General features: G+C 45.9%; 1 protein-coding gene across 2 annotated transcripts in view; it reads left to right on the top strand.

Moving 5' to 3' along the window:
• The window catches only part of UBE4B (ubiquitination factor E4B), a 2401822-nt gene that overhangs the window by 380216 nt on the left and 2003112 nt on the right, over window positions 1-18494 (top strand). Inside the window, exons 5-6 of one of the 2 annotated variants that reach the window (XM_069609995.1) lie at window positions 6475-6619; window positions 16467-16695. In XM_069609995.1, coding sequence (XP_069466096.1) covers window positions 6475-6619; window positions 16467-16695 — 374 coding nt within the window. Of the gene's footprint in view, window positions 1-6474; window positions 6620-16466; window positions 16696-17287; window positions 17642-18494 lie in introns of those variants that run through there. The other variant, XM_069609996.1, reaches the window with a different exon arrangement.

Raw genomic sequence — 18494 nt, 5'->3', positions numbered from 1 at the left:
TTCTTGAAGCCTGGTACACCACTGGAAATACGAATTGGTCGTTCATCTAATTCCAGGTAGGGGATTCTACGCCTTCTGTGTTGCAATGCATAAAGACTGATTAATTGCCGGAATCGGCATCTAGTGAACCTTACAGATATTACAGTCAGAGACCTGTGTGCTCACTCCACCACGAACATTTGGGACCAGCCCGGGTCCCCCAACAAGTCTTTTAATAAGCCTTCCACTGCAATTTCCATCCATCCCTCACACTTGTAACTGATAAAAAAGGGTAGTGGATCTTCTTGGTCCGGAAGAATGACTCACTTCCTCTGCACAATGAACCAATGAGCCACAGTTCCAATCGGTGGGGGAATTTCACTTGTGAGAATGACTCCCTTCTCCAGGTCTCAGTTTCTTTTCCCAGGAAAAAGAAACAAAGTTCCAGCTTGTGGTGCTGTAAGGTTTCAGTTCCAATTCAAAAGAAACATTTCCAAGTCAGACATCATTCCTTATTGACCATAGTTTTCTTTCACTATTGAGTTCCTGAGAATGCCTTCCTTCTCCAGGTATTTGGTTCTCAATGTCTCTACATGGCCAGGGAATGACTCCCTTGCCTGGGCCTTCTTCTGTTTGGCTTCACCGTTCTCTCTCATCTTATTGGACCTCTCTGCCGCTTTTTGATACTGTTGATCACCAGCTTCTTGTAGCCTCTATCATCTTATGGCTTCTCTGGTTCTGTCCTCTCTTGGTTTAAATCCTTTTTATCTCACCGAACATTCTCTGTTTCCTGGGGCGGAACTACTTCTGATTCCTATTCTCTTGCCCATGGTGTTCCACAAGGGTGGTGATTGGGCCTTTTCTTTTCTCTCTTTACACTTCTCCTCTTGCAAACATAATTTCTTCTTTGGTCTCTGCCACCATTTCTATGCTGATGATACACAGCTGTTTCTATCATTCTTTTTCTTTGATGTTCACACACAGCTTTCTGCATGCTTAACAGCCATCAAATCATGGATGGTTACCCACTATCTTACTCTTAATACTGCAAAAACTACTCTTCTTTTCTTCTACTACTATCCCTCCTCCGATTCCTCCTCTGTTCATTTCATTCCGTTCATCTCAACTCTTTTTTTGTATCCACTGCTCGCAATTTGGGGCTTTATTTTGACTCTGGTTTATCCTTTAAACACCATATTTCTATCTCTTCTCGAGCTTGTCGGTATCACTTATTCAACATCAAAGTTTGTTCTTTTCTAACTTTTGACTCAACTAAACCACTCATAACCTCTCACACCTCTTTTATTGCTCTACCATGCTCTTTGGTCTTCCTGTATCTCGAGTTTTTCCTCTAAAATCTATTTTTAATGCTGCAATTAGGGTACTCTTCTTCTTGACCCCACGTGACTCTATATATCCCGCTCTTCGCACCTTCGGTTGGCTTCCTTTTCACGCACAACTCAAGTTCAATTTTCTCTTTAACTTTCAAATCTCTCTATGGTCTAACTCCTGATTATTTCTCCTCATTAGTCTCATTCTACTCTCCTACTTGTTCTCTACGCTCTAATACTCAGTTCCAATTGACAGTTCCACCTCCTCCTCATGCAAAGTCACGCTTCCGTACATTTGCACATCTCGCTCCTCTACAATGGAACCTTCTTCCTCTTTCTATTCGCTCTATCACTTCCTATCCTGCATTCTGCAAAGCACTGAAATTACATCTTTCTCAGCAAAACTGATTCTGTGCATACTTTGTCAAATCTCATGTCTGATTGTACCGTTTGATATTTTTGCTTTGTAAAAGCGCCATGGATTAAAGCGCTATATAAATAAATACAAATTCAAGTGAACACAGTTCAAGGGTGTTTATTGAACTTTCACAAGGCTGGTGAAAAACGCACATCTAAATCTACAAATGGGAGCAAGCTACGACCATCAAATAATAATAATGCAATCCTAGTGGAGTCTTGTCAAATGAAAAGGACCTATACTAAAAATCCTATTGCCAATCCTTACTGCTATTTTACAAATAGTGTGGGGTAGTGTTCATGAAAAAGAAAGAAGTGTTCATAAAATAAGTCAGGATGTTCGTGCCATTGGCCTTCCTTGACCATGTTTTCAGCACGGGGCAAAGGGGTTTACTCAATCCAAGCACAGGGCCTTCTGTGCTCAAGTCTATTTTCTATCAAAGTCTCTTGATTTGGAGGGCCTGATGTACAAAACAAAAATAGAAAGTTATTTTCTTCTTGTAATTATATGATTTGGGGTGTCTCTCCCTGGATCCCCCTCAGCAGGGCTCAGACCCCTTCTTCAATTCAGTTAGTCTCCCTCAGTCGGGCTCGGACCAATTGCAGTTCAGTTGGATACCTAGCAGAGACTGAACCATGCTGTACACAGTATCTGGTTTAGCTTTTTCCAAGTATATTCACTCCTTTAGTTTCGTTTTGTTCGCTCCTCTCACCACATGTGCTTCAAACACTGTCCTTTGTGGATTTCTTCATACAATGTTGCCTCCTTGCAACCTTGGTTCAAGCACAAGCTGATTTTGTATCGCTTTCTCTGACTCACCGGCTGTGCTGCTTCTACTTGTGTGGCTTTCTTGCAGGAGCCAAGGGTATAGTACCACAGCAGCAATCGCTCCTCCTGGCCTCTGTTATCAACACGGGAGCGTCCCGGATACTTTTGATGCACAGCGTAGGCTTGTTCATTTTCAGTACCCGGTCTTAGGCTTCTCACTTTCCAAGGCTTGTAAAAGTAACGGTTTCTAGAGGTCCAGGGTATCTCCCTCCAGCCAAGCCTCTCCAGTCTCCCCGACTTTCTCCTCCTGTTAAATAGCCATCTTTGAACTGCTGCTTCCTTGTGTGCTTTTCTCCGCTCAGAGTGTGCTTTTGTGCTCTGCCTTTTTTTTGTGTGGGGAAGGATGGTGGGAGTCGGGTGTGTGCGACGATTAGTAATTGCCTGATGTTGCCTGACCATGGTGTTGGGACATGCCAGGTACACGGCTCTGGTGTTAGTCAGTTGTCGCTCACGATTAACTGTCTGTGTGAAAGTGTTCGTGTCAGAAAAGGGGGTTAGAGGGGAGGTTGAGCTTCCATGCATCCTATCGGGTAGGATGGGGAAAAGGTGTTATAAGAAAGGGGATACCGCGTCTCACCCATCGATGTCACACTTCCACTCCCTGAAGAGCCCTCATCCAGGTGATCCTCCTGCACTGGTCAACCCCAAGGAACTGGATCCAATAGTGATGGCCATGTCCTGTCCACCTGGATGACAAATCCACAGGGACCACCGGGTGAGACACTTTCAGCTTGCTCGCATACCCTTTCCCCTATGCCAGGTGGATATGTTTGGTCGTTGTCCAGGTTCTTCATTGTTGAGACCTGGAAAAGAACAGGGACGAGAGATGTCCAGGGCCTCTCGCATAATCCACTGCTCTCTTTTTGATGGTATAGGTAGAGGTGTGGTGGTTTTGTCAGTCTCTCGAAAATATCCCATGAAGCGGTCTTTAGGGATTGACTTTGATTTTATAGGTTCTAGTTTTCCAGTCCCATATTGGAGTTATTTGGGAGTAGTAATTTGTGTTCCAGCAGTACTGGGGTGAAAACTGTAGAGGGAGGTGGAGTTTCCTACAAGAATGGAAAAGGTCAGGAAATCTCGACCCAGAATAACTTCTTCAGGGACTCCAGGAATTATGGCTGACTATATTAAACAGGATTCACCCCTGATGTAAATGTGTACAGGTATTTTGGGGTATACTGAATTGTCCCTGTGTACACAGGTAACTCTAACTAGGGTAGCGTTCTCGACATTTGTTGTTGTGACCAAATCAGCTCTTATAGCGGTTTGCTTGCTGCCTGAGTCGATTAATGCCTTTACTCGCTTCCCATCCACCCAAGCCTTTTCATATGTGAAATCAGTAGAGGACCAACACAAACATATGCTGTAGGTCTCAAGATCTTCTTCTTCCCACTCTTCTCCCTTTAAACAGCCTATCTCCATAGGTTCGTCTTTTACATTTTTTGGACAATGCCTGGCCAAATGCCCAGTTTCTGAACATGAAAAGCAGATCAGAGGGGGTGGTCTGCTTCCTTTAGGTTCCTCCCTCTAACTTTCGTCTTTGGTTTTAAGGTCAGATCTCTTGGCTTCTAGTCTCTCTTTTGGTATCCATTCTTTGATTCTATATGACCCTCCTTGTTTGGGGCCAGTGGGCATGTTTGTAATCTTTCCGTTTCTCACCTCAATGTACCGAGTGGAAGTGTTTGGCCGCCTCCGAGTGGTTTTGTGCAGTTTCAATGGCCATGGTTAGATTAGGTCGACTTAATTGTAAGATGGCCTTTTGTAAAAAGGGGGGCAGGGAATTGGTGAACTGTTCAAGTGTGACCATTTCTATTAACTTTTGTAAGGATTTGTTATTGATCCAAAGGGATACAGTGTTTTTGATACATTCACCCATTTCCAGGGGGTTTCTCGCGATTTAATCTAATGGCCCTCAATTTTTGCAGATAGAAATTACAAGTTTGCCCCACTCTTTTTAAGAGCCCTTCTTTGATGGATACAAAGGTGGCTCCCTGGGCAAGATTGAGTAGTTGGTAGGCAGTTTGTAGGTCACCCTCCCTAGATCTTTGCCTTCTAGGTACAGTTGAAGTATCCCCTGGGGTAATAGGGGCCTAGTTTGCAACTGGTCCAATTTTCGTTAGGTTCTCTTGGATTCTAGCTTCGGCCTGTATCTAATGGGCCGTCAACTGGTCTATAATCGCTGTTGGGTTGGCCTTTTCTTCCTCTGGGGGGATGGGAGATGAGGGGACGGAGGGGGTCCGGTAAGGGTACCTTCAGTGGGTTTTTTCTAAATCAGAGAAAAAACAGGTCTTGACTCCTTTGGATGAGGTTTCAAAGTCATCTGATTCTTAGGAATCTGACTCTGCCAAAGGGAATGGTTTTCCTAGGTTGGTCTCTAACCCTGAAGGTCCAGCGACAGATAGTAGTTGGGTACCAAAATAAAAGGCTCAGGAGCTGGGGACTTTAGGGCACTAGGCCTAATAAAGGTAAAGGCTGGTCGAACTTTCAGTATTATTCAATCCCCCTTTGTATATTATAATGAGAGAGTGGGAGGATATCTAAGAGTACCTGCGTGTTGGAGAACTGATCTTGTTGACCAGTTGGGATACTTAGTTGAGACAGTGAGACCTCTTTTAGAGTGGATACATGGTCAGAATCAAGAAGTTCAACTATTCTATTTTTGCCCTTCTGGTGGTACAAAAATTATCAGCATCGATATTCAATTTTTATCAGTTGAATCACATCCCACCATATGTAAGGAGGGCATGGTATCGAAGTAAGACACACAAGTGACCACAGTTCAAGGGTGTTTATTGAACTTTCACATGGGGGTGAAAAACTCCTGTCTAAACCTAAATCTACAGATGGAGCAAGCTACGACCATCAAAAAATAATAATGCAGTCCTAGTGGAATCTTTTCAAATGAAAGGGCCTATACTAAAAAACCTATTGCAAATCCCTACTGCTACTATACAAATAGTGTGGGGTAATGTTCATGAAAAAGACATGCTTCCATGTCCATCTCCTGATTCTGACCTGCCTAAGGACCTCGCAGCCAGAATCGAAGAGTTCCCCCTTTTTACTGGGAGATGGTGTAAGGTGGGTTGGTGGGAGGGGGTGTATCCTCCTTAAATTATGTCAACTTGCTGAATCCAAGCAGAAGATCTGAGCTAAATGTGGCACTCTCCAACAGGCTTACTGTTTAAACTGAGACGCTACGGTCTGTTTATTTTTTGTGCTGCCGCACAAGTGTGATTCCGAGTAAGGCGGTATCGGGCATCTCAGCTTTAAGTGGGAAGGTGCAGGTGGGGAGTGCAGGGATAGACAGGTGTTTTGTTGCAAGCGTTATGGGATGTGGGAGTGACACTCCCTATGTAGCGAGTGCATGAGGGGTAAGGCAGACAGGAGGAGGTAAGAAAAGGATTTTAAACTGGGGGAAATGGAGGGGCGGCAGAGCCCTGCTGCCCCAAATCCACTTTTAAGATGAGTCAAAGGAAAAGTTGGTTGTGGGGGGGGGGGAGGTTGGGAGAAGGACAAATCTGTGAAAGGAGTCGTCAAAGAGAAGATAAGCAAGTGAGATATAGCGGGAGAGGGTTGGGGAAAAGGGACATCAGTGGTTAGTATTTGGCTAAAATACACAGGTCTGTCATAAGGAGGGGAGGCGATAATTGGCAGATAAAAAGCTACAAAACAATTTATTACAGGTAGGTAATTTTTACCATCCCAGGTATGAAACAATCTTTGTACTTTTTGTGATGTTATAATACCTAACTGTTCTGAAACTTCACTGGTTGGAGTTATTTGATTGGAATGTGTCCTTTGCTGTGCATTGCTGACTGAATGTAGCTGAATATAGAACACCATGCTTGTTTTAATTGCTGAATTCATATACATGGGGTTTTCATTAACATAGCAAATAATCTCATTCCTGCCTTCAAGGAGCCTTTGTCTGGGTCAGAAGTTTCTGAGGAGCAGGCTCTGCAGCTGGTCTGTAAGATTTTCCGTGTCTCCTGGAAGGAGAGGGACCGAGATGTCATCTTCCTTCCTTCACTCTCTGCACAGTTTAAACAGAACCCCAAAGAAGGTGGGTACTTTTGTTTGTTCAATTGTGGGAGGGCGTTGGAATTTTCATTGGAAAAACAGTGAGGGAGTTAGTTTGAATGTCCTAAGCTGTCGCTCTTGCCTAATCTTTTTGCTTGGCCCCTTCCGGTTCATCAATGGGTTTCCCTAGTGAATTCTCAACCAAAAGACTCGCCAAGGGTACACATCTGTGTTCTGTGCCCCTTGTGATAACATAAGACTCACCCCAGCCCTGTGAGTGGACCTAGAGCCATATGTTACTCTTCTTTCTGGAACTTAAGAGGATCATTTTCGACGCTCCTAATCCTCCTGCAAGGCAGGCAAACGTCTGTTATTCTATGACCAGAAAGAGCCGTCTTTGGCACTCACTTCCCTTGATCATGTCAGCACAGAACAATCATCCCATCTGTTCACTTTTTGTGTGCTCATCTGAAGGTCCTGGGTATCATTGTTCCAGATGTTGGAGAACTGTTTTATTGCTAGAAACTCGGCATTAATGTTCGGCTGTCAAAATGTGCCTGCTCTAGCCCTGGTCTATTCAGACCAGACCCTACTGCTTTCCTTGCTTTGAAGGGTACCTCCATTGTTGTGCAGCTTAAAGTCTATCCCAGACCATCTGCCGACTTGGGCCAGTATTGTGCTATTTTTTTCTTCTTCAAAATCAAGTTTTATTAGCATTTTGTCAATAATGAGACCGGCATTGAAACAACATACTGCCTAGAACGGTAACGCATTACTAACCCATTTCGACCCCTCCCACCCACTCCCTCTTCAGAGAGCCTGCTTCAAATTAAACCACAATGAAAGAAACAACCATAAATATAATCTGTTAGTCTAACCCCCTCCCGCCTAATGGGTTATTTTCCATATTTGATGAAAAGGGGTAACCAAATCTCTTCAACCCTCGACTTAGACTCATTTAGGATATGCGTTAGCTATTCCATATCATAAATCGCCCTGACTTTCTGGACACATTGTTATTCCGTAGGGGTTCTGTTTCGTTTCCAGAACTGTACTACTCAACACCTTGCGGCCACCAGAAGAGTATGCACCATATGACCCTCGCACCCCCTTGCATCCTCCACCTCCTCCTCCTCCTCCTCCTCCTTATACACCCCGAACAACATCCACCATGGTCTGAGGGGTCGCAAGAGTCCATAAATCCCCTTGATCTAAGAGTATCTTCTCCCAGTATATTTGTGTATGGACACACCCCCACCACATATGATGGTCATCTGCATTTGGACACAAGCACCTCCAACAGCGCAAATCTGCCCACGGGTATGTCTTAGTTAGGAGGGCAGGTGGATGGTGCCAATGATGTATGCGCTTGATCGCCTGCATCCTACACTGCAAGGACACCATAGAGTGCAAGACCTTCCTACACATGGAGAGCCAAAGGGCATCCGTTATTTCTTTCTTGAAGTCTTTGGCCCATTTTTCCCTGACCTTTAGACAATTAATCAGCTCACCTTGATCAGCGTGTTGTAAATCTGCACTATTTGGCTGCTAGAGGCCGTATTATGCATGATGACTAGTTCAAAAGCAGTTAGGTCTCTCCGTATATTGTCCCCCCACTTCGGCTCGTTGAGTACACCCTTTAGTTGTAGATACCTGTTAGGGAGAATTCTCTCTTTAGGCTGAATTTCCTAACCTAGTGAGTCCCCCAGCAGCTTTGCTGGATTTCTGGAGTTTGTTTTTTCCTCCTGCCAAGAGTGAGACTCTTTTTCTTCCACTCTTGGACATGATGTATGGTATTCCTTTGACTGGTAATTTGTTTTATGGGCTATGGGGTCCTTTACTCCATAGGGTCTCATGTGTTTTTCCTATGTGTGTTACACAGCACCCTCCGTGCAGTAACACAGGGGTGTCATAGTGACACCCCACCATAGACTCCATACCCTGGGACTGACTACTGTCTCCCAGGGCATGTAAAGTCACCATTGGCTTTACTAGTCCCAAATTATTAACAGAAACCAGTACAAACCATCATATTGTGGACGTACTGGTCGGGGCAATTCGATTCCCCCGGGGTCTGTTAGTCGAGGGGGCACGTCTCTGTCCCCCCCGATCGAGTTTTGGCTGGTGGCAGTGGAAACTACTTTTTATATTCGACCACGAATATTTCCCTATGGGATTTTCCCATTGTTCGAGGCTACCAACTTTAATTATTTAATTCTCATAGCCTCGAACATACCGCCGGTTTATTTAATTAATATTAATTCTCCGGTTGGTATTTTTTGCCAAGACTCGATTCTAAAATGGCGGTTGTGTTCTCTTCTGTGACTCCAACCCAAGTCGAGCCCTTTGTTCCACTTTTTGGCGGGCTTCTCCACAGAAGCCTCCAAAAGTGGTGCCACTCTGTCTGGGTACCACAGGGGGCGTGGGAGGGGGTTTAGGCACCCTGGACTGAGTTACCTTGGTAACTCAAGTCGCACTCTTGTGTGATTGGCCCAAGTGGTGAGCTGGCCGGCTCACCACTTAGCATGTTTGATTGACAGCTAGGCTGAATGAATGGGGGTATGCTGCATAAAAGCAGGGCTTTGGGGACTGGAACTTCAGAAGTCGCCACAGGACCTGAGAATCCGACGAGGGAGAAGCTGAGCCGACCTACCACAACGACACCACCGGTGGAGCCCTGCGGAACCGACTCACCACTTCCCGACGACAGAGATCATCTCCCGGCTGGAGAGGCTTCTTCCCCTAACTGGTGGGCACAACCAGTTTTACCTTCCTTCTTCGCACCCCAGACCGGTTTGTGGTCGAACTGCCCGTGCCAAGCACCCCGGCGGCCAGATAGCCACTCACCACTGAACCGCAAATCAACGGACCGCTCCTTGTACCTGAGAAACTCTGCGGCTGGTTTCTTCCCTGGCAGTGCAACGGACTCCTGTCTTCCTCCACGACGAGATCCTCTCTTTCCCCCGGATGAAGCAACGACTTGCATCCGCTGCCATGAACAACTCCCCCCGCTGGAGCGTTCTCACCACTTTAAGGTAACCTGTCCGCCAGGCCTCCCTTTCTAAAGATTGCAACAAGGTAATAATAACTCCTTAACCTACTGGACTGGGCTGGCCGCCTTGACCCTCTAACTGGTCCCTTTCTGTGATCCAACTCCTTTTTGAACCATTACAAGACTTTGTGTGCACTGCAACCGTGTGACCTTGGGCACATTTCGTTTCGATCCTCTTAAAGCGGATGGCCTACTGACTCTGAATTCACGGTTTTACTTTGCCTTCCTCTCTTGTTCTGCTCTTGTAAAAGTGCTGGGATCTGTTACAAATTGTTCTCTGCTTTTCTCTCCCTTTTTAAAACGAACTATTACAGTGCCATCTACGTTAAGCGCTCACCACTGTCTGAAAATAAGTGGGGCTTTACTTAAGACTTGTCTAATATTCTTTTAAGGGAGTGTATATCTTTTAGTGACCGTGTTTTTGAATTGCTTACTATTAGTGCCTGTGTGTTTTTCTAGATGTGGTTTTAAATAAATAATTATATCTCTTTTACACCAAGCCCTGGTCAGTGTTTACTTGTTCTATTGTGTGCTCTTGACCTATTGTGAATACTCTGTATACTGCCTAACTCTTCTTGAGGGAAGTCTCACTGCTCAGCCACAGCTACCAAGTGAATCTGTGTGGTACAGACTGCTACCAAGTGGGTTTACTGCCAAACACCTGTAGTCCTAAATCTTTTGCAGTGGTCCCAGAGGGAACTGCACAGGTTTCTGCCTAACAATACCGGAAGGGAGAAAGACTACCAATTAGGAGGCACTCCTCTAATTTGTCCAAGGACATACATTTCCTGTCCTCCCACAGTTGCTCGGCTCTTCTAATACCAGCTTTGAAATTGCAAGGGTTCAGCTATGCAATTACTGAGAGGGGGTGCCCAGATATAGCTATGGGGTGTCGATAGCCATTATGTATCTGTATTCTCTTTCCAAATTGCCCACAGCACTGTTAGCCATGGGGGCTGCAAACTCTATTTGAGATTTCTTTCTGGGGTACCCATACCCGTTCACCCAGTGTTACCTGAACTGAGAATCGTGTTATCCATCTTCACCTATTGCTTGTCCGAGCTCGGATCCAGTGGTCTACCATTATGCGCAGTTGGGCAACCCTGTAATATGCATCCAAATCTTGGAACCTAACCCCTCCCTCGTCCCGCTGGAGCGTGAGTACCCTGTATGCTATTCTAGGCTTAGCCCACAAAAATGTCATAAGTCTCTTCCTAACCGACTTTAGGAAAGAAGATGGAAGAACTATGGAGAGCATCTGGAAAAGAAAAAGGAACTTGGGGAGGACCGCCATTTTAATACAATTCAACCTCGCCATTCAGGAAAGAGTCAACCTGGCCCATCAGTCTAGCTCCTCCTTTACCTTGTGCAATATAGGGGGAAGATTCACTGCAAATAAGATTACCCAGGTCTCTTGGTATCACCACCCCCAGATACCTAAACCCCTCTTCTTGAATCTGAAAACCAAACCCCCTTTTATAGTCTCTTTCCAAGAAGTTCCAGGGTCCCACCGGATATGGCACTGATTTTCCAAAATGTATTTTGCAACCTGATGGCTCTACATATGTAGTCGTTCTATAGCTAATGACACCTCTTCCGCCGTAATTTCAGCCTGCATGAGGGCCACCTCCTCAGCCTTCAGCCTAGGCATTGCCAAACTATCCAAGTAGGCACTGATGGCATGTTCATCTGGTTCAGGGGCCTGTGTGTATAGTGTTTCATAATAATCTGCAAAACAGTCAGGTATCCCCTCTCGTGGGCTCAACATCATGCCATTGCTAGTCCTAATCCTGTCCACTCTCCTTCCCCTCTACTGCCTCGCACCCTGTTGGCAAGCAATGTCCCCACACAATCTCCCCTCTCATAATACTGTTGCTTAGTGTATCACATCTTCTTGACTACCTCCCCAATCAGCACAGATTGCAACTCCTGGCACTTAACAGGTCCTCCCTATCCTGTCTATGCCTATTCAGCTGCCCTCTCAGTCCCACTATCTCCGCCCATAGTTTGTTTTCAATCAGCCCCCTCTCACATTTCCTCCTCATCACTTCTGCCATGAGGAGCTCCAAATTGTAGTTTTGTCAGCCTCCCACACCGTGTTCGGGTGAGCCTCACCTGTATCGTTTGTTTAAAAAACATGCAAATCTTTATCCTGAAGAGTTCTTTAATAACCGGGTCTCTTAACAGGAACGTCATTACAGTGCCACCCTGGGGTACCCAGTCTGCGATCATCGATCAGCCACTTAGCAGTAACCATTTCTGGGTCAGACTGTCTCAATTTTAGGTGAGGAGATATCCCCACCTGCTCCCACAGGACCAGTAGGAGATCTATTCTTGTGTATGTAGTGTGTGGGGATGAGAAAAGTTATACTTGCCAACTAGGGGGAATTTTGATCTCCATATGTCAACCCAATAGTGGTCGTCCAGTAGGTGTGCAAAATCTCTGTTATCCTTCCCCATTGGTTTGTCCCCCATCCCCTTCACCGACCACCAGTCAACCTTAGGATCAGCAATAATATTAAAATCGCCTCCCACTAGCATATGGCTTTCCCACTATTACCCATGGACCGCAAACACTTTCTTCAGAAAGGTGAGCTGGCCGGTGTTTAGGGTATATATCATCACCAGTTTAATTGCAACCCCAGTCCACCTGGCCCTTGATTGCAAGGAATCTTTCTCCAAACCCCCTCCTCACCTGCATTGCCTTCATTTGAAAGGCCCTCGCCAGAACAATCCCCACACCTTCCTTTTTCTGGTCCTTGTGCGAGACCCAAACCATTTGGCCAACTACCCCATCCGCAATGGGCATTCTTTCCCCTGTTTAAAATTAGCTTCCTGTAGAAATAATACAGACCATTTTCACATTTTTTCACCCCAGAGCAGTGCAGGATCAGAATACCTCCACAAATATGCATGCTGGAGCTCCCCCCACCCCCTCTCTACCTACCTCTTCCTGACCGCTAAACATAACCATCATCAATAAACCTAAACCATGCAACACCCAGGGCACAAATAAGATTAACCAGGGCGTAAAGCCCTCCTAGGTTGAGACACCTGGATATCTCCAGGTCACCAGGTGGAACGAAGTCCAGCATCCAGCCATGCCTCACGTTTCCAGACAAGCAACAAAACATCGACACTTCAACCCCAGTTTAGTCCAGGAGCTAATCACAGTCCCGGCCCTGCCCCTCATCTCTGGGTTGATGGTTTGATCTTCTATAGCTACCATCTCTTCTGCAGCGTTTCGGTTGAGCAAATGCACTTTTAAAACATTCTCTCAGCTGACGGTGACTGTCCCGTTCTGGCTGGGTTTTTTCTTTCTGTAGTTGCTGAAGGAGCGTTTTCACCTTGTAGCCCTGATGTAATGCATAACTCTTACCGCTTGTATTCAAAAGCCAGTGCAAAGGGGAATCTTCAGTGATAGTGCACCCCCTTTTCCTGGAGCCATCTTGTGAGAGGCCTGCACCTTCGTCTTTGGTCAAGGGTGTACACATATAGGTCTTGTAAAATGTTTACTTGTGTTTCCTCCCATTCAATTGTGCCAATTGCTGAGGCCCTTTGAAGAATTTCCTCTTTATCTCTGTTGTGGCACATTGCCACTACCGAGCGGGGACCTCGCCAGACCCTGTGCCCTTATGGATCTGATCAAACGAGAGATTTCTCTCTCGGGTGTACGCCTGAGTAACTTATACAACAGCCGTCTGAGCATCAGCTCCAAGTCCTGAGGCATTAACGATTCCTTGCCAGGGGCCCTATTCCTCATCACCCTATTTTCGATGCCATCCATCTTGCACCTGACCTCCCTTTCCCTGCACTCGAGCTCCTTAAGCCTTGCATCTACTCTAGCGCCTCAACCCTATCTTCAACGTTCGAGACTCGGTCCGTGAGCACCCCCATAGAGCCCTGTACCTCTGCACAAAATGCTTTCAGTTCCGCCAGTACTGTGTGTATGTCCTGCTGTATACCTCCCAGGGCTCGCAAGTCTTTTGTGCCATCCTTACTTTTATTCGTCTCCTCCACCCTTGAATTATGTGCCACACTGTTGTCGCCCACCCTTCCTTTCCTGGGGCGCTGTGTCAGTCTCACCTCTAGTGGGACTACTCTGGCCCCGCGTACCTGCACCCACCACAGCTCGTTCTTGCAGGCAGTGTGCATCTCCTTCTGTACCTTACTGGGGTTTGCAATGTTTCCAACAAAGCCCACTGGAAGGCCTGAGAAGCACATCCCTGTAGTCCCCTGACCCTGGCATTGATTACGAAAATCGGCTCCCCCCTCCAGAATGCAGGCCTACTCCATGCTCACTCCTCTATTATGGCATCGAAGTCAAGCCCCACACCTCCTGAACGTGCCATTGTACCACCTGCCCGCTGTGCCTTGGGGGGAGACACACGCTTCCCTTGTGCAGCAGGCAACAGATACATCTTGGCCCTGTTCACTGGGGGCACGCAGCCACTCTGACCACAGGGGGTTCGCCTCCCGAGCACGTTGTCCAGACTCTTCTGTCTGTCCTCACCCAGTGACCCAGGATCAGCACACATGTGGAGTACACACTATTGGCCCCATCTGAAGCAGTGCTTAACCTCCTCATCTCTATGCCTCCTCTGCACCACGGGCCTCCCTTGTATAGGCAGACTGATGACTGCCACCATCCAAAGCTCTCAGGCAGGCCTCACCTCCAGCAAGACGAATGCTGCCAAATCTGCTCTGTGGCTGCAGCCCGTCTTCTGAAGCGGCCCCTTTCACTGTACCGCTGTGCAGGCCAGGCAGCCCTTCTGCCTGCCTCACTCTACCAGTTTGCCGGGGATAAGGCCCTGATCGGCCCACGGGCGTCCATTCATCCTCCCCTGCCGGCAGGACCTGCTGCACCTCGGCTTGGAACGGGTGGCCGCATTGGGCGTGAGCCCCCGCTACACACTCCAGACAGGACACAGTTTGCGGATCACAGTACCCCCAGTCCGTCGGGACACTTTGGGTGGTCAATAGCAGCTCGCCTGGCCCTTCAATCTTCCAATTTCCTTGGCTGGACGCGGAGCTACGTGCTCACACGTCCATTATGCTCTGCGTCCCATGGTGGCCTCCGTATTATGCTATTTTGCTGCTGTTTGTTCCATTTACTGGCTTGAGAATCGTCTTTTGGAGATCCCCCAACCTAGTCTGCAATTTTGGTATGGCCTTCTATGGGCTCTGCCTGAATTACCTGCTGCCTGTATCCATGACCAGTATAAAACCGGATGTTGGTGCTGACTTCTGCACCCTCGTCCTTTGAACTTCTATGATGTTCTCCTGCAGCCTCTTTTATTCCTGTGAGGTGGTCTTCGGCTTCCTAATCCATTGCTGTTGCTGATTTGATGTGCCATGGTCTTCTCCTACAGACCCTTCCCCATGGCACCATACTGCAGAATTGCCTGCCTCAAAATCTCGAATTCACCTCTGCAGTCTTCTTCCCTCTTCCTCTTTTTCATCTCATCTTCACTTCGTGGCATCCCATATCAACAACAGATGAAAGATTGCTTTTGTTGCAGCTCCTCCTCAAATTTGGTATCTTTTGTCTGTTGTGTGTTCTCTTTTCATTCTTATTGACAAATGCTGAAATTGCTTGAAACTATTGTAAAATACTGAAACGTCATTCCTGCTCATCATTTTTGATTGCTTGTTTTAGTTATTTGGTATCCTCTGTAATGCTCTTAAATGAGTACATAATCTGCAATGTAGGTATTTCTTTTATGCACAACTTTTGACAAAGTGTAGTTTTAGTGATAGGCTATATGGACGTGCCATTGTGTGCTTATGTTTGCGTCCGTTGTACCTTATTGCGCCCCCCTCATCTCCTAAGAATTAAGTCCTAACTGTACTGTCTCCCAACCACAGAAAGTGACAGGTTTTCTTAGGGCAGGGTTATGCAACCTTTGGCTACCAGATTTCTTGAATTACAATTTTGCATGACCCCTCACCCTATGGCTAAGGGCTGATGTGAGTTGAGTCTACAATACCTGGAGAGCTAACGATTGCAGGATCCTGACTCTAGGAAAGCCCTGCCTCCAACTAACAAGTTGATTTCCTTAAGCCCCTCAGCAGAGCACATTTGGAAAATCTCCACAACAGCCACGTGTACCACTAAGAGAGTGAGCTGGTCCCCAGAGTAATCCTGTTACCTAGTTGTGATTTGATTCCTCTCAATCCGTAGCACAGGGGCAGAAAGAAGATCCCCCATAACAGTAAACTCTTAAGAGCATTTTCATTTGCTGTTCTTGGATCACAAGGCTCCAGATCAGTATAGTGTATTTTCTAGGTGCAGTTTATTTAATGCTGCCATTTGCATTTATTCAACGAGCCTTGTATGCTTTGATGTTTTAATGGAGCTGAATGTTCAATAATGGCACTATGATCTACTTGGCTTAATAGGTCAAAGTGTTTTAAACTTGGTTACGTTTTGCTTTTGAATTTATTTAGTGTTAATATGGTATACAGCTGTATCTCCTGATTTTATTTTAAAGCATAGATTTCCAGGCATGGTCCGATGGTGCCTCTTGCAGTGTATGCTGTCTTTATCATATAAGGTTGAAAATTGCATGTGATTGATGCCATCACATCTACGCCCTGCAATTTGTGTACATGAACTAATGAATCCGCCAGACCCTTTCTCTCTTTACCCTTCTGCATCCATGGCCATTTTCTTTCCAAGTGTCCACCACATTCTCCCTGCAAACACTCTGTCCCTCACACGCTGCCTCTCAACACCTTGTGCTGCCGTGTTTGGACAGAGGAGTTAAGGGATGTGTGGGAGCATCTTTGGCATAGAAAATATTCCTTTTCCTAACTCTCTTTTTCTTTCCTGCAGTATTCTCAAGTTTTAAAGACTTGATTGGGCAGATTTTGATGGAGGTCCTGATGATGTCTACCCAGTCGAAAGAAGACAATCCTTTTGCCAGTCTGACAGCCACATCCCAGCCAATTACTGCTGTTGCCAGATCACCAGACAAGGGCCTGATTCTCCAGCCATCCTCTAATTTGGGTTCAAGCCCCATGTTCTGCAGCGGGGGCTCTTTTGGTGCCAGTTCTGCCTCAAGGCAAGTTCTTTCTCATCCTTGTCTAAAGTATTTGCCTTCTGAATAGATTGATTGAGACCGATGGGTCCGCAGTAAGGGAATGGTTTGGTGAGAAAGGTCTGAAGAATCTGATGGACATAAGCTACTGGCCTCCCAGTTTGCTCACGCAACTGAGTTGGACTTATTTTCATAAGAACTGGTCTCCAGAAAGCCCAAACATGTGAGGCCAGTATTTTGCAATATCTGGGTCACAGCCTATGCAATCGGACCCTTGTTTAAGTTATAGATTCTGTGCCCTCAAACTGGATCAGCCCTGTCTGTTATTTCCGTCCCTTAGGAGAAAGCTATTATGTTTGACTTGCTCAAGTGCTTGCATCACGAAGGTCTTCTCTTTCACATGTCAGAATGCAGAAGGGAGAGGGACTGCGTGAGCATTTGATTTTTTGGTGGTTCCGTTGGTGGGTGGCAGTGCAATGAATAAACATAGAAGTACATTAAAGTTGTGTAATATTTCTCTAGGTTGTAATGTTCTTTCTTGTTTAAACCTAATTACTCTCTTCTCTTTCTCCCTTATTTCATTCTCCAGTCTGTATGGGTCTAGCCCATCTGCGAGCAGGACCTTCTTAGCCAACGTGGCTTCTCTGACTCCGTCTTTTACTCTACCCTCCAATCCCTCAACTCCCACCTCTGTTCCTCCCCTACCTCTCAGTCCCCAGATACCATTAGCTCAGCCGTCATCTCCAAGGACCCGCCCGTACCTCATTACCACCTTTGGTAGCCTTTCAACTTCTCCCACTAACATCTCCTACTCCAGCCCATCACATATGCAAACCCCAGGCACCAGCCCTCAGGCCATACCGGCCAGCTCTGTCCGGCAGCGACACTCCACCATGAGCCTTCCCCTGTTCTCTTCATCTCCAGGCACTGTGTCTCGGCCACGAGCTGTGCCGAGAAGGATCCCTTCGAGGTACTCCTTTTGGAGGAGCTTGTGCATGCATTTGTGCTAGGTCTGAGCCTGCTATTGACACTCACAATATGAAAAAGCTCTCCCATCCTGTTTCTGTTCTCTATTTAATCAGGCTGACTTCATAAGTGAATAACTGGCTGCTGCTTTGCTTCTATTAATCAAAAGTGCAACCCTCTCAAAGTTGTCAAGACTTGCATGCCTTATGTATTGAAATATGCCTTCTCTTCGACAATTATTATGCTTGTCTTTAGTAAAATGCAAAGTTTACAGTAGTTAATCTGTCCGCTCCCAGGATGGTGAAGGGGGCTGTATTATTACAGTCTTTTAGCTTGTCGGTTGTTTATGCCATTGCAGAACGGTAAACATATTAGTCTACTTATTTTACATATATTTATTTTTTAAATACTTTAGGGTTTTGTTATTTAGTTTACAATACATTAGCTAATTTCATAATCACATGAACCACAAAACAGATGCATATGAATCATACCAATACAATTAAATCCATGAAATCAATTAATGGTGACACATTCATAAAATCTATACTACACAGTTCATCTCCATACATTCAAACAATTTCAAACCATCCGTAATCAATTAGCTACTGTTAACTTAGTAATTGGCAATTGTGTGACTATAATGTAAACCTCAGTAAAAACATTATCCACAGTTTGCTACTAAATCCTCCTCATTGCCCATGAACAACTTTGAATGAAAATAATTGGAATAGCAACAAAGTCTCACAGGTAGGCACAGTTGCCCATATTTGTTAGACATAGGGATGATGTTTACATATGCCTCCATCAGCAATCAGGCCAAGACGCACACATTTCATCAACCAAGATTAGGGAGA

The sequence above is a fragment of the Ambystoma mexicanum genome, chromosome 8 (assembly GCF_040938575.1).
Source record: "Ambystoma mexicanum isolate Mex_15411 chromosome 8, UKY_AmexF1_1, whole genome shotgun sequence".
In the NCBI taxonomy this organism is placed as follows: domain Eukaryota; kingdom Metazoa; phylum Chordata; class Amphibia; order Caudata; family Ambystomatidae; genus Ambystoma; species Ambystoma mexicanum.
This window is presented reverse-complemented; position numbering and strand designations above follow the sequence as displayed.